The 23129-nt window shown below is 35.3% G+C and overlaps 3 protein-coding genes and 2 long non-coding RNA genes across 20 annotated transcripts; 2 read left to right on the top strand and 3 right to left on the bottom strand.

The window, feature by feature from the left end:
- Window positions 1–7055: 7055 nt before the first annotated feature.
- LOC104717103 (chromatin remodeling protein EBS) lies at window positions 7056–9541 on the bottom strand. The gene is made up of 5 exons (XM_010434630.2): window positions 9077–9541; window positions 8342–8684; window positions 8173–8241; window positions 7643–7784; window positions 7056–7417 (listed from the first exon to the last, which is right to left on the bottom strand). Exons 1-5 carry the CDS (start codon window positions 9180–9182, stop codon window positions 7391–7393), a joined length of 687 nt encoding a protein of 228 aa, XP_010432932.2. The 5' UTR covers window positions 9183–9541; the 3' UTR covers window positions 7056–7390.
- Window positions 9542–9690: 149 nt separating this feature from the next.
- Window positions 9691–18701, top strand: LOC104717120 (uncharacterized). 16 transcript variants are annotated; one of them, XR_002034574.2, is made up of 13 exons: window positions 9731–10235; window positions 10321–10353; window positions 10440–10521; window positions 10601–10761; window positions 10839–11129; window positions 11221–11299; window positions 11435–11532; window positions 11647–11708; window positions 12052–12231; window positions 13256–13356; window positions 13430–13610; window positions 13739–14943; window positions 15083–16254. It is a non-coding gene; the product is annotated as an uncharacterized LOC104717120 (long non-coding RNA). The 16 variants fall into 16 exon arrangements; XR_002034576.2 differs by having other exon boundaries at window positions 11651–11708; XR_015577432.1 differs by having other exon boundaries at window positions 10601–10684; window positions 10782–11129.
- Window positions 13001–17548, bottom strand: LOC147948229 (receptor-like protein 46). The gene is made up of 5 exons (XM_087480109.1): window positions 17246–17548; window positions 16677–16809; window positions 16433–16529; window positions 15025–16302; window positions 13001–14929 (listed from the first exon to the last, which is right to left on the bottom strand). Exons 4-5 carry the CDS (start codon window positions 16112–16114, stop codon window positions 13101–13103), a joined length of 2919 nt encoding a protein of 972 aa, XP_087336235.1. The 5' UTR covers window positions 16115–16302; window positions 16433–16529; window positions 16677–16809; window positions 17246–17548; the 3' UTR covers window positions 13001–13100.
- Window positions 18702–19302: 601 nt separating the features above from the next.
- On the top strand, window positions 19303–20459 carry LOC147948230 (uncharacterized). The gene is made up of 2 exons (XR_015577445.1): window positions 19303–19440; window positions 19531–20459. It is a non-coding gene; the product is annotated as an uncharacterized LOC147948230 (long non-coding RNA).
- Window positions 19615–22971, bottom strand: LOC104717129 (receptor-like protein 46). The gene is made up of 2 exons (XM_010434664.3): window positions 21663–22971; window positions 19615–21586 (listed from the first exon to the last, which is right to left on the bottom strand). Exons 1-2 carry the CDS (start codon window positions 22861–22863, stop codon window positions 19761–19763), a joined length of 3027 nt encoding a protein of 1008 aa, XP_010432966.2. The 5' UTR covers window positions 22864–22971; the 3' UTR covers window positions 19615–19760.
- Window positions 22972–23129: the final 158 nt, after the last annotated feature.

The following is a 23129-nucleotide window of genomic DNA, read 5'->3' on the forward strand; positions in this document are numbered from 1 at the left end:
ACGTATAATATGTAATGTTGTAAAAAAATGATATATATTATTTTATAAAATAAATGTTTTGTACAGTCAATCATTGTATTTTTTTCTTATGTTTTTAGTGCATGTTTATAACTTTTTTAAACAATTAATTTGTCTTTATATTGTAATATATATGTATATTTTCATCGACTATCACACTTAATAAAACATCTTCCGTTAAAGATAAATATTCATGATGCACAACTATAATTTGAATTGTACTACAGCTAGTGGTCCCATACCCACTAGCCACCTAACCACAATCACAACCAACAACGGAATAACAACCAATAAATATCTAATAAACCAATAACCAATAAAATAATATCCAGTATTAATTCCAGTCACAAACTAATGATCCAGACAGCATAAATCAAATAACCAGCAATCCTAAACAATGTTCTAGGACTCAACTCTAGCAACCTAACAGAAGCCAGACAGCCAAGCAAACCACTAGAACATCCTCTTCTTCATTGCCTTGATTCCACGATCACACTTTGCCTTTACCTGCACCACAAACACATATTACAATGCATGAGTATTTTATAAACACTCAGCAAGGCAATCCTCCCATCTACTGGGCTATACACACAAGCAATAGAGTATCAATAACCAACACATAACAATCAACAAACGGCAAATAACAAACCAGGACTCAGCATCGACCGACGCCAACATGCATCGACCGATGCCAAATGGGGAAGCATCGATCGACACAGAAGCTGCATCGACCGATGCAAGTGTAACTTGCATCGACCGATACCCAATCCACATCGACCGACGCATGCTCGACGTAACGCGAAAACCCTAGAGTTTTACGCGCCGTCCTCGCACTTGCATCGACCAACGCAAGTTATGCATCGATCGACGCAACGTCGAGCACCGTGTTTTCCCTGAAGCCTCTCGCCGAATCTTCGTTCCTACAACCACAAAACTCGATCCCAAGCCACAAGAAAGCTTCCTACATCCATAGAAACGATCTAACAAGCCTAACATCACACAACAAGCAGGTTAAAGAATCATCTAGCTTAGATAAGCCATGGTCATGCACTTACCTTTGCCACAGAAGAATCTGAACCTCTAACAAGCAAGAACAAGCCTCTAGGAAGCTCCTACAACAATCCCAGCTACAGATCTCACCAAGAAACGTTTCAAATCTCCAGAAATCACCAAGAACTCTCAAGAACAGTTTTCTCTCTTTTCTTTCTCTCAAAATCGGCTACCCACGACTAATGAGACAAAAGAACGATTCCAGGGTTTTCTTTTCCCCTTTGCCCAAAACGCAGCGTTTGACTTAAGTCAAAACGCACAAAACTGAGCCAGCATCGACCGATGCTCCAACTACATCGATCGATGCACATCCCAAACCAGGATTTCTGGTTCACGGATTATTTAACATAGGTTTTCATTTTCTAATTATTTTTATCCATTAGATGACATAGTTATTGTATACAAGTTGTATAGTTATTGTTTTATATCATAATTTAGTGTTATTGTATTATCAACTAAATGTTATCATAATCTAAACAACAAGTGAAAGCCAAACTTAAAGGCCCAATAGGAAACATAGAAAGTCTCCAGAACACGAAGTAACAACTCACACATGTGTCAGACACTCAGGCATGAACTATAGACATCTAATTTCATCCTCTTCGTCTCTCTTCAACTACCTCACGCCAAAACCTGTGTTGACTCTTACCACATACTTTAACTATATCTCCTCGTTGTAGCTTTCCGACAGCGTTCATACTCTTACCTCTCATTATCTTTCTATTTCCGGAGATAATTCCGATCTGTGAAGCCGTGTGGTTTACCGTACTTCTTACCGGATTCAAAGTGCGTCTCCGAAGAAATACAAAGCAACATCGTCGTTTTGGCTGATTACTTTGTTATCTCCAATGAACATCCAATATTCCAGTCTCTCCTACTGTCTCCGTTAAGGTAAAGTATTTTGAAGTAGAAAATGGAAAGTGATGTGGAGGGAAATGAACAACAAAATTCACCGTAGTTCTCACAATTTTTCGGATTCGATCTCCATAATCATCAGGTCAACAATAAAAATAGGATTGCTGCTTTTCGATCTCAGAATCCGGGTTTTCTGTGTAACTGAACGACAACCACTTTCTCACCTATTTATTTTTCTACGATTTGAGCTATTTACTTGGCTTTTAATTATGAATACAGTTATATTCCTATGTAATGGTATTTTGCTATTAGGCTTAGGTCTTTTATTTTTATTGCAGCAAATTGACTAAAAAAAGTGACATGGATGGACAGATGAATATCAAAGTTGAGCTGTATTAATTCTTATAATTTGATTGGCTACCTGCTTTAACTGAGGTGTCAACACTGGAGAGAAGCGCATCATGTTTTTATTGTATCGATATTGCAACCAAGTATTATGGGCCGTTAAACTCCATCTATAAAATGAATCCCATGAAATTTAGACAAAAATTAAGGATTGGTGAAGAAAATGAAAATATATTGATATTGCTACCTGTTTAATTTGATTGACTACCTGTTTTAACTGAGGTGTCAACACTGAAGAGAAGCGCATCATGTTTTTATTGTATTGATATTGCAACCAAGTATTATGGGCCGTTAAACTCCATCTATAAAATGAATCCCATGAAATTTAGACGAAAATTAAGGATTGGAGAAGAAAATGTGAATATATTGATATGATTCTAGCATATTTCCATTTAAATTTATATATAATTAAATTTTCCCATATAGAACTCTTATGTTTAAGAGGAAATTATGGTAACTCTAAGTATTAGAGATGACAGAACAAAAAAGATAGTGAATAGTGGAGAATATCTGGCTGATAATTCACCATTAATGGTATAGATGTTAAATTAATATGTATATAAATTTACACACATACTAGGTATTCACCCGCGGTACACCGCGGGTATATTTTTTAAGTAATGTTTTATAAATTTTAAGTGAACAATATGTTAATTTAATATATTATGTAGGGCATAAGTAATATGTGTTTGGTGTATTGTGTTATAGTGAAGTTAGGATATCATATTGTTAATTAAAATTTATGTAGTATAAAATGTACATATTTTTTTATGTGTATATTTGGTTTGCAATGTATAGATAATAGTATTTGAAATTATTTTGAATTTTTAAAATTATATGTGTATACTATATTGTGACATTGTAATTTAGTTTGTTTAATCTATTTATAATTAGTTTCAAATTTAAATCATGAACTTTCAAATTTTGGCCATTTAAACCATGAACTTTGTTGTATACCATTTAAAACATCAACTTTTGCTGATTAACCTTTTTAAACATGAAGTTTCGTTGACCAAGCCATAAAAGACATGACGTTAAATCCGATAGTTGACCTACTAACAGACGTTACTTTGCGGTTAATCACACCGTTACATACAAAACGACGTCGTTTTAATGGAAGTTTTAGTTCGAGAAAATATCATTTAAATCATGAACTTTTAAATATATGTCATTTAAACCATGAACTTGTAAATGTATGTCATTTAAACCATGAACTTTCAAATTTCGGTCATATAAACCATGAACTTGCCTTGGGCGTTAGGTGAAAACTAAACAACCTAAAAATTTTGGTTATCGAAGCAAAGCAAAAAGAGAAAGCCTAACCGTTCGGCGCAATTGATTTGGATAATTGGATTTCGGTTTGGTAGGTTTATTAGAAACCGCAAAAGTATATAACCTTAACCGGCTAAACCGTTTAACTCTAGTTTAGTTTCTTTCTTCTTTCTTCGACTCTGCCTCATGATGCTATTCTGAAAAAGAGAATGAAGAACATCAATTCATCCTTCTTTTTCGATCTTTGTCATGTATTTTGTGTTTTTTTTTTATTTGTTTTGAGTCTTTTTTCATTTATTAGGACACTACACTAAAATTTGAAAGTTTGAAGGATTGATCATCTTGTTTTAGGACACTACACTATAGTTTGAAGGATTGATCATTGTTTTCATGTATTATGGTTTAAATGACATAAATTTGAAAGTTCATGGTTTAAATGATATACATTTATAAGTTCATGGTTTAAATGGCCTATATTAAAAAGTTCATGGTTTAAATGACATTTTTCGAACTAAAACTTCCATTAAAACAACGTTGTTTTGTCAGTAATGGAGTGATTAACGGCAAAGTAACGTCTGTTAGTATTTGTAACCAATACTAAAACTTCCATTAAAACAACGTTGTTTTGAATTTATATATGTCATATGTATAAGTGAATTTGTCTATAGTATTTGTAATTTACTATCAATATTTTTTTTTCTAAATACTAAAAATTCAATTCCAAAACCATAAAATTTATAACATCCAAAAGTATAATATTTTTTAATAAATTTTTTCTCAATTCATTATTTTAAGAATTTAAACAATTAAAAATATATCTGTAAATTAATAATTGTTAGTTTACACTATTAAATAATAAATATTAATCTATAGATAAATTGATATAACTAGATGTTAATAAAATGTCCTTTGTCAAATTTTTTTTAATAAAATGTCTGATTCCAGCATTATTAATTTATAGAGATTTTACTATATATACTGCAAAAGTATGATTCCTTTGGCAATAAAAGAAAAGAGTCTTGGCATTGAAGAAACAAAACATGCGACTTATATTCCATGCCATCTTAGGCTTCATGTTGAGACATTTTCGGAAAAAAAGATTATTAACACAGATACATATCAAAAGCTGAATCGTATATAGATACCATTTATATCATATTTTATTATTGTAACACTTTTGATATTTTTGACTGAGACCAAAATATAACCAAAATATTAGACAAAAATTTGGAAACTAACGTAGAGTTACTTATGGCCGTTAAACTCCATCTATAAAATAAATCTTGTGAAATTTAAATGGAAAAACTTCGAGAAGAAAATGTGGATTTCGATACGTTACGATTAGTCAAAAATCTATACTAATAAAAAGTAGAAGCTATAAGTTTTTGAAAAACTTCGAGAAGAAAATTTGAATTTCGATACGTTACAATTAGTCAAAAATCTATACTAATAAAAAATAGAATCTATAAGTTTTTGAAAACATCTACATATAATTTTAAACAACAATGATCAAGATTTGATACTTCATTATTTAATACTTTATTAGTAGATTGATAGATGACGCATCAAAACGCTTCCAATCACACAAATTCAACTAGAAGTTCAATAGTTTATCTTGCATTATATTTCATTTTACTAGATTAAAACTCGTGCTAAAGCACGGGTTGAAATTTTTTTTATTTATCTTATAATTTTAAAATAAATATGATGTTTTGAAAAAATACCTATTATGTAAGTTTTATATTGTTACTTTTGTAATTTTATGTATGAAAAATTGTTATGTTTGTTGTTTGGTGAAATTTTTTTAATATGACTCGTGCTTAGATAAGATTTTATTTTCAACTGCATAATAAGATCTGAGAAATCAAGATTAAGTGTGATAAGTTACCAAGATTTATTCCTTTTTACGCGGTTGAAATTTCTTTTATTTATCTTATAATTTTAAAATAAATATGATGTCTTGAAAAAACACCTATTATGTAAGTTTTATATTGTTACTTTTGTAATTTTATGTATGAAAATGGTTATTTTTGTTGTTTGGTGAATTTTTATTAATATGACCCGTGCTTAGGTAAGATTTTATTTTCAATTGCATAATAAGATTTGAGAAATCAAAATTAAGTATGATAAGTTACCAAGATTTATTCTTTTTTACGCCTAACAGTATACTTTTATGACTAACAGTATATATTTTGTAACAATAAATGAAATAATAAAGATTTTATTTTGAAAATTGTATAAATCATGGAATATTCTCTTAAAGAATATTTTTTGGGTTATTCGTATAGCCCACGGATTAACTAATTAATCTATAACTTTTTTTATAACCAATATATATTTAATGTATAACATATTTTGTAACCAACTTATGAAAATTATATATTCTACCAAAAAAAGTTGTGTACTTCCGTTTTATTATATAGGGGATACTTCATGACTAACAGTATATATTTTGTAACAATAAATGAAATAATAAATATTTTATTTTGAAAATTGTATAAATCATGGAATATTCTCTTAAAGAAGATTTTTTTGGATATTCTTAAGTGTATTCATATAGCCCATGGATTAACTAATTAATCTATAACTTTTTATATAACCAATATATATTTAATGTATAACCTATTTTGTAACCAACTTATGAAAATTATATAGTCTACCAAAAAAAGTTGTGTACTTCCGTTTTATTATATAGGGGATTTTCCAAACTAAAAAATATTTTTTACGTTAGAAATAAATGACAAATACATGTTGTTCTATGGGCCAATTTCTGTGATAACCAAAATGATAGATAAAATAAAGAATATATCAAATAACTTAAAGTTAGGAGAATAGGATTAGGGATAGTTAAAATTACAGTTTTAGTGTTTTGATGTGGTGGTATAGGAGGATGGTGGTGGCCAGCCGCCAAAGGTTGTGGTGGTGGCCGGAGGTGGCGGCGGTGGTGGTAAGGGTGGTGGAGGTTGTGAAGATGAGGGTAAATTTTGCAATAATATATAGTATATATAGAATATGATAGATTTGTGGTTAGTATAGTTAGTTTTTGAATTAAAGATTTTTTGTTGGTTATACATTGCAATTCCTCTTGTTCTATTAATTTTTTTTAAAAAAATTCTTTGGTTTTAATGTTAAGAATAAGTTCAATTATTGTTTCCAAATATTTTTCCTTTTTCATTATAAGCTACACTGTGAGGAGGATTATACATTGATATTCTAATCAAAATGTGAAATTATCGGCGACAAATGTTTCTTAATCAGGTACTAAACATAAAGTTAGCTTGCATTCTACTTCTGTTTAGAACTTAAAAAAAAAAAACGATATGCACCTATTTAATTTGTTTGTGTTCCAACTCTGACATCGGTTTAGACATGGTTTTTTTATCACCAGAAAACCGACCTGGTTATCACAATCCGTGTTCGCATGACAAACCGACCTGGCGGGTAGGCACAGTAACTAACCAACCATTCCTGTCGGATCTGATATTTACTTATTTGAGTTGGCCAGAGGCAAAGTGTGTCCAACGTTTTGAGTCTCTCTCTGACTCTCTCTCAGAAAAAAACAATCCACAGTAAAACAAAAATCTCTAAGGTGCGTTGAAACATTTTTAAGTTATTATCCCCATGAAATTTTCGGCTATACAGCTCTTTGCACATTCTCTCTGGTTCTTCTTTCTCTCTCTTTTCACAACATCAAATGACGATAAGACAAAACCCTAATTAACTTAAATCTGCACCCAAAGAGCTTCAAGTTAACTTTTAATATCCACTCATAAGAGGCTCTTACCCGCGATCATCTTTTCCGGCGCTTGGCTTCCACCTGAACACACCAAGTTGTTGTTAACACCAGAACAAGTTGTTTCAAGCAAAACAGTTAAAACAAACGGATTTGATCCGGATGAGAGAAGAGATCAACAATGGAATTTTGATTTTTGTGGGTTTACTAAGATCTCAAAAATAGAGTCAATGATGGTGTCAAAGCTTATTGCTATGATGCTATCAAAGTAACAACTGAAGTTGAAAAAACGAAGAAGACAAAACCTACCTTAAGATCATTGGTTGGTGATGAAGCAAACCCGTTCTGAGATCTTTTGACTCCATCTTCATCAGAGCTGCATTCAACACATACAAAGTGCTCCAGCTTCTTTGCTTCTTCAATCGTCATGCCTACACACGCTGGGTGATACCTACAATGACATAGTTGTAACTCCTACAATTTAATGAAAATAACATATCACGCAATAACTCTTCTGACTAGTCTGACATCACAAGGAGCTCAAACAGTGAGCACCCAGTATTTTCCGATGTAATAAAAGCAAACAAGCAACATAAATGATTTCCTAACAAATTCCCCAAGAAAGCTATAGGCTTATCAACTAGAAGAATGATACAGAGATCTGACTTTTTCTGTACCAGAGACCATTTATATCCGAAATTTTACACAAAGCAAGTTGTTCCGTATTAGGAATAGCAACTTTCTAAGAATATATTATCATCAGAATTATATCTTACAAGTTGAGTAACTATACTTGGTAAAAAAGGAGGTGAAATAGAATGATGAAAATTAGCATTTACCAGTCCTTGCACCCTTCACACTGCACCATTAGATCATCTGGGTTATACGGCATTTCACATTTGCAGTACCTGTAGAGCCAAGTAAATCCCAAAAAGGATAAATAAAAACTCATGGAAACTACAGGAGAGAAAAAGGCATGTCACGTTACTACTGTATAAATCTACTTACACAGCAACTCGATCAGGGGTAAATGCGCCAGTAGCAGCCTTATACTCGAATCTACAATAATAATCTTCCGCTCCAACATTTTCAAGCCTAGTGTAGTTTTTAAAGGTGTGAACGATACATATCCCTTCGATGGTGTGTGCACTTTGCACATCATAGTGATCAGACAAGAAAAGCTCTTTGGCTCCATGGAACTGCCTCCTTCCCCCAAGTGATTCTTCAGGACGGTAATACCAACGACAATGCACCTTCACATTGTTCCTAGCATCTGCTTCAATCTTCTCAACACGCGCCACATAAGGAGGCTTACCAGCATCCGATGGACGCATTAACACACAATCACCCACTGCAAAAAAAAAAAACCACCTCAACAATCACATTTCCAAGTTCAACTATATTGATAAAAACAAAAACAGCATATCTGTATTCCACACATTATACTCAAATGATCATAAGCATTATCGTTCCTTTTCATTGTATCAAGCAATGCATACACCTAGTTAGTCACCAATTAAGCAGTAGTGACGTAACACAACTTACATTGAATCACACCTCAAAGCATCCAATAAAGTTTATATAAAAAGAACATATTTTTTTTTTCCCCTTTCAACTGAGTGTTATATACTACTTGGTAGAGACAAAGCAAGAGGCAAAAGAATCAGTTTATAGAAATCTGCAATTACCCAAAAGAGTGATTTATTCTATACAGAGTTCACATAGAGCTTCATTTGGACTAACCTCTAACAACTTTGGTGGTGCCTCTGATAGTATACGAGTCGATATCTTTCTTGCCAAGCTTGCTCTTTGCCGATGAAGAAGCGACACCAGGTCGAGTTTTCGCCATTAAATCTTAGGTTTTTTTTTTTCCACCGACTCGCGAGCTCGATTTAAGCTGGGTTTTTGTTTGGTTACTCGAAATGTATAAAGATTGAAACTTTCTATAAGATCAGAAGAAGCTTGAGATCGATGGGATAAAGAAGAAGAAGAAGAAGAAATCACAGAGGAACGAAGAGATAAATCTAGAACCCTAGATTCTCCCTCTCAGAGAAGATGAAGTTTTTGCCTTTTTCATTTTATTTTTGTTGTTTTTTCCCAAACTTAAAATATGAGCCATTTATTACAAGTTTTGTTCAGAAACAATTTATAAGATTAAAAAAAAAAACTTCTAACACAGAGTAGAAGAAACAAAATTGTATTTTTTTTCTGTTTGTCTTTTTATTCGAAATTTTAATAGCCTAAAATTATTTTTAAAAATCAATACAATAAAAACATAATGTGTTGCTTTCCTTTACTGACACATCAACTTCTGTATTGAAGCAGACATCAACTTCTGTATTGAAGCAGGTGTTGACACCTCAGTAAAAATCAACAATCTATCAAATTATAACAATTAATACAAGTCAGCTTTTATCTTCCTGAGGTGGACAAAGCAAATGGAAAACGCTTTGTCAAATTTAATCAATTGTTAGATTTATTTTCTTCTTCGCCATGATACCAATCTTGAATGCCCGCCGTGATCAATCTTCTTCTTCGACGTGATTTCAGCTTCTTCACCAAATCATAAAATCCTTTGTTTTTTTTTCTCCTTGTTTCTCTTCAATTTTGATTTCATGGGTTTGTTTTTTTCCGCGAATTTGAGTTTGAACAAGCTGTATAATTGTAGGGCTTGATTCGTTTCCGAGATTATGAAAAAAGCTTGGCTCTTTTTGGGTTTTTTTCTTTTCTTATGATTGTTGAAATTTTAATGTGGGACAAAGATTGATACTTTATGTTGTGTAAATTGAAATTTTTTTGTTTTGTTGCTTCTGATATTGTTCTCACAGTACCCGGATTGAGTGTTATCATTAGTGTTGTGCTCACCAGTAGAGCCATATTCCAAAGAATGAAAAACTGCACTGTGAGTTTAAACTTCTTTCTCATTCAAGTTTTCGTCAATTCACAGACTCAGTAACTCCAAATCTTGATATTATCTTTCTGTGTAGATTTATGCGGTTTCAATCACAATACGTATTGTGGTAAGTGTTGTTAGTATATCTCACGAGGTTTTATTTCCAATAGAAATAATTCCAGTTCTAATACAAAGTTATCGCAATGTCTGCAGTTTGGCTTCATGTTCATTGTTCTCATATGGCAGTTCGATTTCTCGCCTTTCATGGTCCTGATCATAGCAATCTTAAACGATGGTGAAGTCACATTATAGAGTATTGAGTAAATGTAATAGTGAAAAGTCGATCAAACTAACAAAACCATTGCTATTTATAGGAATAATCATGACAGTTTCGAAGGACAGAGTGAAGCCATCCCCACAGCCAGATAGCTGAAAACTAAGAGAAATCTTCTCGACAGGTGTTGTTCTTAGAGGCTACCAGGCCTTCATGACTGTCGTTTTCTTCTGGGTGATGAAAGATACTAATATTTTCTCGGTAAATACTCTTATTTTCAGTTGCTTCTCAAGGCCAGTTCAAAAAGCTAAAGCTAAATCTTATGGGGGTGTATGCAGAACATGTTAGGTGTTAGACCATTAAGCCAACGTCCTGAACAAATGATGGCTGCCCTGTATCTACAAGTTAGCATCATAAGTCAGGCTCTCATCTTCGTCACCAGATCCCGTAGCTGGTCCTTCGTTGAACGCACTGGTCTTCTCTTACTTGGGGTGTATCACTCATCGTTATGTTTTTCTCAATAGCAGTCGGTTCAAGTCTCTGATGATATCCTAAGACGCTGTAAGGAAATCGCAGTTGAGATTTTTGGCGAAGATCAGAGTTGGGGGAATCGTGCAGCCGAGAGTAAAGTGAGTGTTTGTGTGATATTTCTATGTTTTGTGTTTTTTTCAGACGAATCTTGTTTTTTCTAAACCACATTCTTGTTTTTGGTCTTATCAGCCAACAAACCAGCCTCAGAATCGCTATTCCCAGCCTGATACCCGTGACTGGCATAGTCGTCCGCAGGTTCCAAACTCTGGTAAAGAATGGTTAAGAGACGACTCTCGTGAACCTAAGTTTTTCCTTGTCACTTGTTACTTGTTACTTGTTGTTGGCATGCTGTTTTTTACTAATTTCCTCTTCTTGCTAACGTGATTATGATCTTGTGAAACAGTCTGGTCCTGCCCTTGTGCTGGTGAAAGTAGAAGTCCCATGGTCAGCTAAAAGAGGAGCTCTTTCAGATAAAGACCGAGTCCTCAAGAACGTGAAAGGGTATTGTCAACAAACTAATATTAGTCTTTTCTTTTCAGCTTTTGTGCTTGAAGTTTATTGTGATGTATTCTGACTGTATTTAGCCAACCTTGGTCCAATTCTTGTCAATGCTAGGCAGGATAGGAGACTTGGCACAATACGTTTCATTCTACTACACTCTTTTCAGCTATCATTTGGTGGGATTACTGGTCTTTAGAAATGATATCTTCTATATTTAATGTGTATAACTTCCAAGTGAATTAGGATGCTAATCTTTTGCCGGATGAACTTATTTTTCGTTTGTGAGAGGGCCAAATGCCGTTGTTTTTAGCTCTTACTTTACATATCTATGTCATTATATGATCCATTGATATTAAGGATGATATTGTTAGCTGGAAGTTCTACCGGGTCCTGCATGATATCTTTTCTTTCTGAATTATGATGGTCTACATTGAGAATACATGTGTCTTTGGTACCCGCGCATTGAGTATTGGGAGTCCGAAATGTTGAATACTTCTCTCAGACTTGTGCTTTTTGCAGCCATTGGCAAAGGAGCTGGTTCCGACCTTTAAGATCTTGAAGGACAACAAAGTAATAAAGGAAGTGACAGGGGCTAAATATGAAGACTTGCTTGCAGCCATTGATGCAGCAAGGTCAGGCTGAGTCTCTCTCAATCACTCATGCTGTAAAGTATTAGGTTCATCCTCCTTCTTAATCCTGGTGAGTCTTCTTTATTTATTTATTGAGAGTCCTTTAGATTCTAGGCCAAGATTTTTATTTGGCGTTCATACAAAAACATTAAGCATACACTGTAACTTAAGCATTGGTTCCAGCCAAAACCCGACAACTCATTGTTAGTTGTTGAGAATATATGTTGTATTTCCTTGCACTTCTTTCTTATGGTAAATAAAATGTGAACGTAGTAACAGTGCCTGATTCAAATTATACATACATTCTGATTATACATTTTGAAAGAAAGAGTCTTTTTAACCTCATTGAATTATACATACATTCTGATTCAATAAAACCAAAACAATCTTTTCTTTTTATGAAAATTAAAATTATTTTAGGATAAAATAAAAGAACGTGTAGCTACATAATATTCCAAATAAGATAAATAAAACATAAAATATAATTTAAATTACACAAAAAAAAATACACAAAATCCTCTCCGCGGCGTAGCGCGGGTATTATCCTAGTTTTGATTAAAGATGATACATTATATCAAGTCAAATTACTAATACATGCATCACATTTTTTTTTTTTTGGGTAGAATTATGCATCACATTTATTATTTATATGTAAGTAAAACTTTACTTAGCAAATCCAACAAATAGTGTTTTTGGCAAATAATAATAAATAATAAAAAACTCCAAATTTTTACTGAGATGCAACAAATAATTAATTTTAATTTCATATCAACCTCTTGTTTTTGTAATCATCATAAATAATTTTTTTTATTTGGTTACGAGCTCATGATAGAAGAAAATTTTGTAAAAAGGATTATTTTATTTTAAATATTTTTTGATGAGTAGTAATTTAAAGGAAAAGTTTATTTTAAATATTTTTTTGATGAGTAGTAATTTCTGTTACTTCCACATTCCATTGGAGTACATAAACACAAGTGCTATAAGAAATCCACAAATACAATCTATGGCTGCAGCTTTCCATGAAAACATTGTTTCCTCTTCTTTATCTTCCTCTTCTTCTTCTTCTTCATGTGGTGGCTCCTTCTTCTGCGTAGAGCATGATACTCGGATTTGCATTCCACATATTTTGCTGTTGTTTGCGTAAATGTTTGGATCATTCAATCTGTCTAGCTGAGGACCTTCAGGGATTCTACCTGTAAGCTTGTTGTTACTCAAATCCAAAGTATTCAGCTCGCTTAGCTTGGATAACGTTTTCGGGATTTTGCCAGTGAGGTTGTTATGTGAAAGGTCTAAGCTCTCTAGCTTGTCAAGATCTCCAAAACTTTGTGGGATTGATCCAGAGAACTCGTTGTTGGAGAGGTTCAAAAGCTTTAGGCTTTTAAGATTGCCTAAAGAAGCTGGGATTTCTCCGTGTAGCTTGTTCTTGGAGAGATCTACGAGAGTGTAGAGGTATAAGTTTCTCTGGAAAAGAACTTGTTTTGATTTCTTCCAGTTCACTACAAGACTAAATATATCTTGTGTTTTGATGTCTATTAACCTTTCTACGTCGGTATTGCCGGTTTTACCGACACGACTAGAAAACAAAGAAGAGCTCACAAGAGACATTATCATGCATGTAAGATTCCCAAGAGATGATGGGAGATATCCATCAAGATTGTTCTCAGAGAGATCCAAGACCTGAAGCCTTGTGAGATTTGATATGCCTTCTGGGATTGGACCTTTGAGGGAATTGTTTCTCAGGCTAAGAACCTCTAGAGAAGAATAAGACCGGGATATAATATTCGGGAAGCCCCCAGAGATTTTGTTGTTATGGAGATCAAGACGCATCAGACTTGAGAGATTTCTGAAATTCTGAGGAAATTCGCCACTGAAATTGTTGTCACTCATTAAGAGCATAGTGATGGAGTCCCCAAAGTAAGCTGGAACATCCCCGGAGAACTGATTGGAAGATATATCGAGCCAAGCAAGGAATGACACGGGACCTAACCTTGGGAATTCACCTGATAATCTATTCTTAGACAAGTCTAACAACGTTAGCATGTTGCACTTTGTAATAGACTCTGGTACTGATCCTGAGAAGTTGTTTTCAGACAGCATGAGTACTATGATCAATGATATGTCAACCGTATCAGGGATCTGACCAGAGAAGTTGTTCCTTGATAGTAAAAGACATAATAACCTCTGAGACTGAAACAAATTTGGAGGCAGTGAGCCTGAAAGTCTGTTGTCTGACAAAATTATGACTCCGATTGTCAGATTAGATAGCCATGCGGGGAAACTTCCTTCGAGTCTGTTCATGCTCAAATCCAAGTATTCAAGACTTGTTTGATTCTTGATCCAATCTGGAATATTCCCTTCTAAGCAACAAGAACTAAGTGACAGATGTGTTAACTTAGACTGTTGAAAGGCAAAACCATTGTTGTTCCATTGGAGTTTGTTTCCTCCAAGCCGCAGTATCTTCAGCTTCTGAAGACCAAACAACCAAGCTGTGGGAATCTCACCTAACGACCCATTGTTATTCTCAAGCTCAAGGGTTTCAAGGTTTTTCAGATTCTGAATCGACAATGGAATTCCACCCGACAACTTGTTCATGCTCAAAGACAGAGTTGATAGATTGACTAACTTCCCAATACCGTCTGGAATCTCAGAAGACAAGGAATTGTTCTGAACATCAAATCTATTGAGCTTGGTTAACCGTGATACCGACAAACTTGAACCATTGAACTTGTTCTTCCTCAAACTCAGCTCCCGAAGTTCGGCAAGGCTACCTTGTAAAATTTAGGTAAGAAACAGTTTAACACAGCTTCAATCTTCATAACATGAATCTAATTTTTAGTTTTTGAGAATTTATTTTCTAGTTTACCTATTTCTGGAGGAATGTCTCCACCGATGAGATTCTCATCTAAGATCAGTTCCTGCAGATTCCTGAGCTCTTTGATGTCACCACTCAACGTACCACCAATAACATTGTTGCTTAAGTCAAGACGCTGAAGAGTCTTCAAAGAGAATAATTCATGAGGGATAGTGCCGTTCAAGCTATTCCTACTCATGTCAAGAGAGATCAAGCTGGTCAAGTTCACAAACGCATCTCCAGGAATCTCTCCTCCAAAATCATTCTGGCTTAAGTTAAGATACTGAAGAGTCTTCAAAGAGAACAATTCATGAGGAATAGAGCCGTTAAAGAGATTAGAACTCATGTCAAGAGAGATCAAGCTGGTCAAGTTCACAAACGCATCTCCAGGAACCTCTCCTTCAAAACCACTTAAGCTTAAGTTGAGATACTTAAGAGTCTTCAAAGAGAACAATTTAGGTGGGATAGAGCCATTAAAGAGATTATAACTCATGTCAAGAGATATCAACCTTGGCAAGTTCAAAAACGCATCTCCATGCATCTCTCCTTCAAAACCACTCAGGCTTATGTTAAGATACTGAAGATTCTTAAAAGAGAACAATTTAGGAGGGATAGAGCCTTTAAAGAGATTATAACTCATGTTAAGAGAGATCAACCTGGTCATATTCACAAACGCATCTCCAGGAATCTCTCCTTGTATGTAATTATACGAGATATCAAGCGTAACGAGAGAACTTATACGCAGGACCGGTCTCAGAATGCTTAAACTCACTGAGACCATGTTCTGCGTATAAATGAGGTCTGCCTTGCCATAATCGGAAATAGCGCTCAAATCTAGGCCTATCACTTCTCTTGAAGGCGAACGAGCGTTACATCTCACAAGTTGCCATTTGCAGCAATCGGAGTTTGGCCTCCATGTCATGAAATGTCCCAATAAGTCGATTTCAGCTTTGGAGTTGTTGACATTGTGAGTCATCAGCAAGTTCTTGAACTCGAGAAGGGATTGTCTTTGGTCTTGTGGGCAAGACAAAGATAGTTTTGGTATGAAGAAGACGAAGAAGAAGATGAAGAGCAAGCAGGAGAGAGGACATTGCTTCAGCATTTTTTTTTCTTTTTCTCAAAGGTTTTTTGCCGTTCGCCACTTGCAGTGTCTTCTTTGTCTTGCTTTGTAATTATGACAAGTCCAAGTTGATTGGTAAAATGACTAAAATCCGAACAAAAGATTACTTTTCGGGTCTTCCACCTCATGTTGTTGAAATTTCCATCATGTTGACTTGACTCCACAGTTGCCTAAAAAACACAACAAAGATATGCAAGAATGACATTTGATTATATGCTCTTACCAAACTAACAATGTATAACTGTTCCCAAAAATTATGTATAAAACTCAAAAACGCATAAAAGACGAAATTGGCAGTACCTCTAGAGCCAATAAAATCCCATAAACTCAAAAACTGCACCCTTCACATTGCACAATCAGATCACTTGGGTTATACGGCATTTCACATTTGCAGTACCTGTAGAGCCAAGTAAATCCCAAAAAGGATAAATTAAAAACTCATTGAAACTACAGGAGAGAAAAGAGCATGTTATATTACTAGTGTATAGAAACTAGAATAATAATCTTCCGCTCCTAGTGTAGTTTTTAAAGGTGTGAACAATACATTTCCCTTGGAGGACGGTAATAACAACGACAATGCACCTTCACATTGTTCCTAGCATCTGCTTCAATCTTTTCAACACGCGCCACAGATGGAGGCTTACCGCTTACCAGCATCCAATGGACACAATCGCCCACTGCAAAAACCACCGCACATTGCCAAAATTAAACTAAATTTGATCTGTGTTGCACACAAACTACAGAATAGAAATCGTTCTCTTTTATTGTATAATGCATACACCTAGTTAGTCACCAATCAAGCCTAAAGCACATACAACACAGTAAAAATGTTCCCTTCATAACAAGAAAAAACGAAATCTACCCAAGATCACAACTTCAAAAGTGTGCGTATTCAGCAATAGTGACGTAACACAACTTCACTGAATCAAACCTCAAGCAACCAAAAGAAAGCTAAGTTTTGTATAAAAGAAGAGATTTTTTTCCCCTTTCTTTCAAATTGAAATGAGTGTTTATAGAAGAACTATCTAATCGCAGTTCAATAACTCAAAAGAAGCATTCAAAAGAGTGAATTAGTTTGATAGAGAGTTCACATAGAGCTTGATTTGGACTAACCACTAACAACTTTGGTGGTGCCTCTCTGATAAGTGTAGACGAGTCGATATCTTCCTTGCCAAGCTTGCCCTTTCCCCTTTCGCCATGAAATTTAGGGTTTTTTTCTGGTTTCTCTTGTTTTTTCGATTCTGTTACTCGAATTGTATAAAGATTGAAAATTTCTAGAAGTTCGATGGGAAAAAAGAAGAAGACGAACAACAAATTCCCCAGAGGAGCGAAGAGATCAAACTAAAATAAAAATTAATCAAAACTCTAAATTTTTAAGAATCGGTTCTTAAGAATCGGTATGATACCATCTCCAACGGAGGATCTTAGTAATAAGTGTCTAAAACTTAAATCGATAATGTACAAAAAAAAAACAATGAATTTTGGAGTTTTTGGATCTACATGGAACACCGTACGTGTCATTTTATCGTCTTTGTTTGTTGGTATCTTTTGGATCTGTGATTAATTCATATTGATTTTTTTGGGGGTAATTTGTCTGGACTTTCGTAGATTGAGATATCTGATTGTGTAGATCCTATTGGGAAAGCTATTATTGGCTTGGCTCTGTGAGAAAATGTATCATTTTAGAACAATCATCGATAACAAAGTTTTAGATTTTGACTAATCTCTATTGATTTTGCTTAACCTAACCTCTGCTTCTGGATTTTGCTTAACCTAATGCTCTGTTGGGTTTCTGCATTGATTGGTGGTTTCATGGTTGTTCGTATTTTGAAATAGCTGATAGAATAACTCTATTGAGTATTTAACTGGCGCTGGGGTTAACTAATGCACTGATTCATGACTTCTATGCCAGACAAGTTACCAACCCAATTCACCTACCTGTCGATACTGGTTTTGCAAACGACGCAAAGGTACCATCAAAAGCTCTTGTGATCGTCAAACCATTCACTTGGTGATGGAAAACCCCCTGCACATACTACATACAGCCTCATTGTGTCTAAATACTTCCGATTTTAGGAGATCGTTTCTCTAATGAATGGACTGAATAAGATGTTCTTTATTTAGCCTGTATCTGTACTATAGTAGTGTGAACCATTTTATGGCTCTATTGATCGTGACTGATTAAGAAAATATCATTTTGATCTGCAGTTGATGATTTTGTCCTCAAGGCAACAGTTGAGGACAAACTCGCAAATGACTTGGAAGGAATGGAGCTTACATTGGAGCCAGAGGCTGTTGACTTTTAATCAACGATCGATGCATACAAATATGTTGACAGTGTCGTGGTGGTAAGCTTGTGATTTCCTTCAGTTAACAATGGACCAATTGCTTTATGTTGTACTTATCAAGCATAACAAGGACACAGTTGAGTCTAGCGGAGAAGCTAAACATTTCTTTGAACAAAAGTATTTGTGTAAGAATCAGTCTCTTGTTGTTGTTTAAACAAGTATTCGATAAACTTGTGAATAATAGTCTCCGATCAAGACAATGCAAAACACTTTGGTTAAAATACTAATGGTTGTTTGTTTCTTCTTTGTTTGATTTTCTCCCATTTCGGATAGGGTTTTTTTTTGCAGTTTCTGCCTGGTTTTGATTGAATTAGTGATATTGGTAGAGATTTAGAAAGATTTGGTTAAAAGGTTTTGAGGTTGTGATCATTGGATTTGAATAAATGTGGAAAATTTTATCATGAATAGCTCACTTTTACTTGTGAACCCCACTTAATATGGGCAATTGCAACTTCACAATTTGAAATCGTCAGTGTTGCCGAGGAATAATGCAAAAGGTTGAAACTTTATATGTATGCTTCAGAGAAGAGATGCATCAATCTAATCTATTGTACATAATGGGACTATTAGGATCAGTGATTTTAGAGTTCTCATTGGGGGAAAGGTTGAATATTTTTTTATATGTTCTGTTTAGAGAAGTGATACAATCTTCGATTGGTACTGAACTCTTTCTTATGATAAAAAATCAGTAAGTGATGCTTTTCCTTGCTACCGTTTTGCTTTCACATTGTTAATTTCCGGGATTTGATTGTTTGAATGGATTGATTTTATTACAGTTGCAAACAGTGTTGAAACAGCCATCTTTACTTACCATTGTGTGTGTGTGTGTCTTGCAAATGAAAGAGAGACCAAAGACTGAACCCGAGAAGGAAACTTTACCACAGCTTGTTAATTTGGTTCATACATTGTCATCACGAAGGAGGAGGATTATTGCAAGCCAAATTCATATAACCGATAGAAGTAGGGACAGTTAATATCATATTTTTTGATAATATCCCTATCTCTTCTTCCTTCATAGGCTCACAGTGTCTTTTTTGTTTGCGTTCATAGGGGAAGTGGAGGAACAATTAAGTTTGATGTTGCAATTGGTTCATGTTAGTGATTCCATTGCATGACCATCTAGAGGTGACTGTGTTTAGCAAAATCCTCTATGGATCACTTCGTGTTAAAACTTACGATTGGGTCGAGCCTCCATGTATTATCTCACAAGACAAAGGTGTTCGCGCTTCTCTTCAAGGAAATTTTATTTTAAATATTTTTTTGATGAGTAGTAATTTCTGTTACTTCCACATTCCACTGGAGTACATAAACACAAGTGCTATAAGAAATCCACAAAGACAACCTATGGCTGCAGCTTTCCATGAAAACATTGTTTCCTCTTCTTTATCATCATCTTCTTCTTCTTCTTCATGTGGTAGCTCCTTCTTCTGCGTAGAGCATGGTACTCGGATTTGCATACCACAGATTTTGCTGTTGTTTGCGTAAATGTTTGGATCATTCAATCTGTCTAGCTGAGGACCTTCAGGGATTCTACCTGTAAGCTTGTTGTTACTCAGATCCAAAGTATTCAGCTCGCTTAGCTTGGATAACGTTTTTGGCATTCCACCAGTGAGGTTGTTGTGCGAGAGGTCTAAGCTCTCTAGCTTGTCAAGATCTCCAAACCTTTGTGGGATTGATCCAGAGAACTCGTTGTTGGAGAGGTTCAAAACCTTTAGGCTTTTGAGATTGCCTAAAGAAGCTGGGATTTCTCCTTGCAGCTTGTTCTTGGAGAGATCTACCAGAGTGTAGAGGTATAAGTTTCTCTGGGAAAGAACTTGTTTTGATTTCTTCCAGTTCACTGCAAGACTAAATATATCTTGTGTTTTGGTCTCTATGAACCTTTCGCTATCCGTGCTGACAACGAAATGCATAACCAAAGATGAGCTCTCAGGAGACATTATCATGCATGTCAGATTCCCAAGAGATGAAGGGAGATATCCATCAAGATTGTTCTCAGAGAGGTCCAAGACCTGAAGCCTTGTGAGGTTTGATATGCCTTCTGGGATTGAACCTATGAGGGAATTGTTTCTTATGCTAAGAACCTCTAATGAAGAAGGTAACCGGGAGGTTAAACTCGCAAACTCTCCAGAGATTTTGTTGTCATGGAGATCAAGACGGATCAGACGTGAGAAATTTCTGAAGTTGTAAGGAAATTCGCCACTGAAATTGTTGTCACTCATTAAGAGCATACTAATGCGTTCCCCAAAGTAAGCTGGAACATCCCCAGAGAACTCGTTGGAAGATATATCGAGCCACACAAGGATTGACTCGGGACTGAACCTCGGGAATTCACCTGATAATCTATTCTTTGACAGATCCAACAAATTCAGCCTGGAGCTATTTGTAATAGACTTTGGTACTGATCCTGAGAAGTTGTTTTCAGACAGCATGAGTACCATGATAGATGATGATACGTCAATAGTATCAGGGATCTGACCAGAGAAGTTGTTCCTTGATAGCGCAAGATAGGATAAGTTTATAGACTGAAACAAATTTGGAGGCAGTGAGCCTGAAAGTCTGTTGTCTGACAAAATTATGACTCCGATTGTCAGATTAGATAGCCATGCGGGGAAACTTCCTTCGAGTCTGTTCATGCTCAAATCCAAGTATTCAAGACTTGTTTGATTCTTGAGCCAATCCGGAATTTTCCCTTCTAAGCAACAAGAACCAAGTGACAGATCTGTTAACTTAGACTGTTGAAAGGCAAAACCATTGTTGTTCCATTGGAGTTTGTTTCCTCCAAGCCGCAGTATCGTCAGCTTCTGAAGACCAAACAACCAAGCTGTGCGAATCTCACTTAACGAGCCATTGTTATTCTCAAGCTCAAGGGTTTCAAGATTTTTCAGATTCTGAATCGACGATGGAATTCCACCCGAAAACTTGTTGATGCTCAAAGACAAAATTGATAGATTGACTAAGTTCCCAATACCGTCAGGAATTTCAGAAGACAAGGAATTGTTCTGAACATCAAACGTTCTGAGCTTCGTCAACCGTGATACAGACAACGGTATAGAACCATTGAAATTGTTCTGCCACAATTCTAGCTCCCGCAGTTCGGCAAGAATACCTTGTAAGATTTTAAAAGATAGGAAAAGTTTTATCTTACGTTTAGTATTACGTTTAGTTTGTTTTCTAGTGTTTACCTATTTCTGGAGGAATCTCTCCTCCAATGAGATTTTCATATAACTTCAGTTCTTGCAGATTCTTGAGCTCTTTGATGTCACCACTCAACGTACCGCCAATAACATTTTTGCTCAAGTCAAGATGTTGAAGATTTTTCAAGGAGAACAATTCATGAGGGATAGAGCCGTTAAACTTGTTATCACTCATGTCAAGAGAGATCAAGCTGGTCAAGTTCACAAACCCATCTCCAGGAATCTCTCCTCCAAAACCATTCCCGCTTAACTCAAGATGCTGAAGAGTCTTCAAAGAGAAAAGTTTAGGAGGGATAGAGCCGTTAAACTTGTTATCACTCATGTCAAGAGAGATCAAGCTGGTCAAGTTCACAAACGCATCTTCAGGAATCTCTCCGCCAAAATCATTCCCGCTTAAGTCAAGATCCTGAAGAGTCTTCAAAGAGAACAACTTAGGAGTGATAGAGCCGTTAAAGTGATTATAACTCATGTCAAGAGAGATCAAGCTGGTCAAGTTCACAAACGCATCTTCAAGAATCTCTCCGCCAAAATCATTCCCGCTTAAGTCAAGGTGCTGAAGAGTCTTCAAACTGAACAGTTTAGGAGGGATAAAGCCGTCAAAGCCATTACGACTCATGTCGAGAGAGATCAAGCTTGGCAAGTTCACCAACGCATCTCCAGGAATCTCTCCTCTAAAACCACTTTCGCTCATGTGAAGATACTGAAGAGACTTCAAAGAGAACAATTTAGGAGGGATAGAGCCGTAAAAGAGATTATAACTCATGTCAAGAGAGATCAACCTTGGCAAGTTCGCAAACGCATCTCCAGGAATCTCTACTTGCATCAAATTAGACGAGATATCAAGCCTAACAAGAGAGTTTATACGCAGAACCGGTTTCAGAATGCTAAAACTCAGTGAGATTGAATCATAATAATGGAAAAGAGAGCTCAGATTTAGGCCTATGACTTCTCTGGAAGGTGAACGAGCATTGCATCTCACGCGTTGCCATTTGCAGCAATCTGAGTTTGGCCTCCATGTCTTGAAACGTCCCATAAAGTCGATTACTACAGATTGGTTCTTGACATTGTGAGACAGCAAGTTTTTGAACTCGAGAAGGGATTGTCTTTGGTCTTGTGGGCAAGACAAAGATAGTTTTGGTATGAAGAAGATGATGAAGAGGAAGCAGGAGAGAAGACATGGCTTCAGCATTTTTTTTTTTCCTCTGAAACTTTTTGCCGTATGCCAGTTGCTGTGTCTTCTTCTTTGTCTTGTTTTATTATTATGACATGCCCAAACGAATGGTAAAATCACTAAAATCCGAACAAAGCTGACTTGTCGGGTCTTCCACTTCATGGCTGCATTGTCAAAAATCGTCGAAATTTCCATCACGTTGACTTGAAACCATTGACTCCACATTTGTTAATGCATTATTAATTATCTAAAACTCACAAAAAAAATAGGGAAAAATGTTGTAA

Source organism: Camelina sativa, chromosome 2 (assembly GCF_030686135.1).
Source record: "Camelina sativa cultivar CO46 ecotype springtype chromosome 2, ASM3068613v1".
In the NCBI taxonomy this organism is placed as follows: domain Eukaryota; kingdom Viridiplantae; phylum Streptophyta; class Magnoliopsida; order Brassicales; family Brassicaceae; genus Camelina; species Camelina sativa.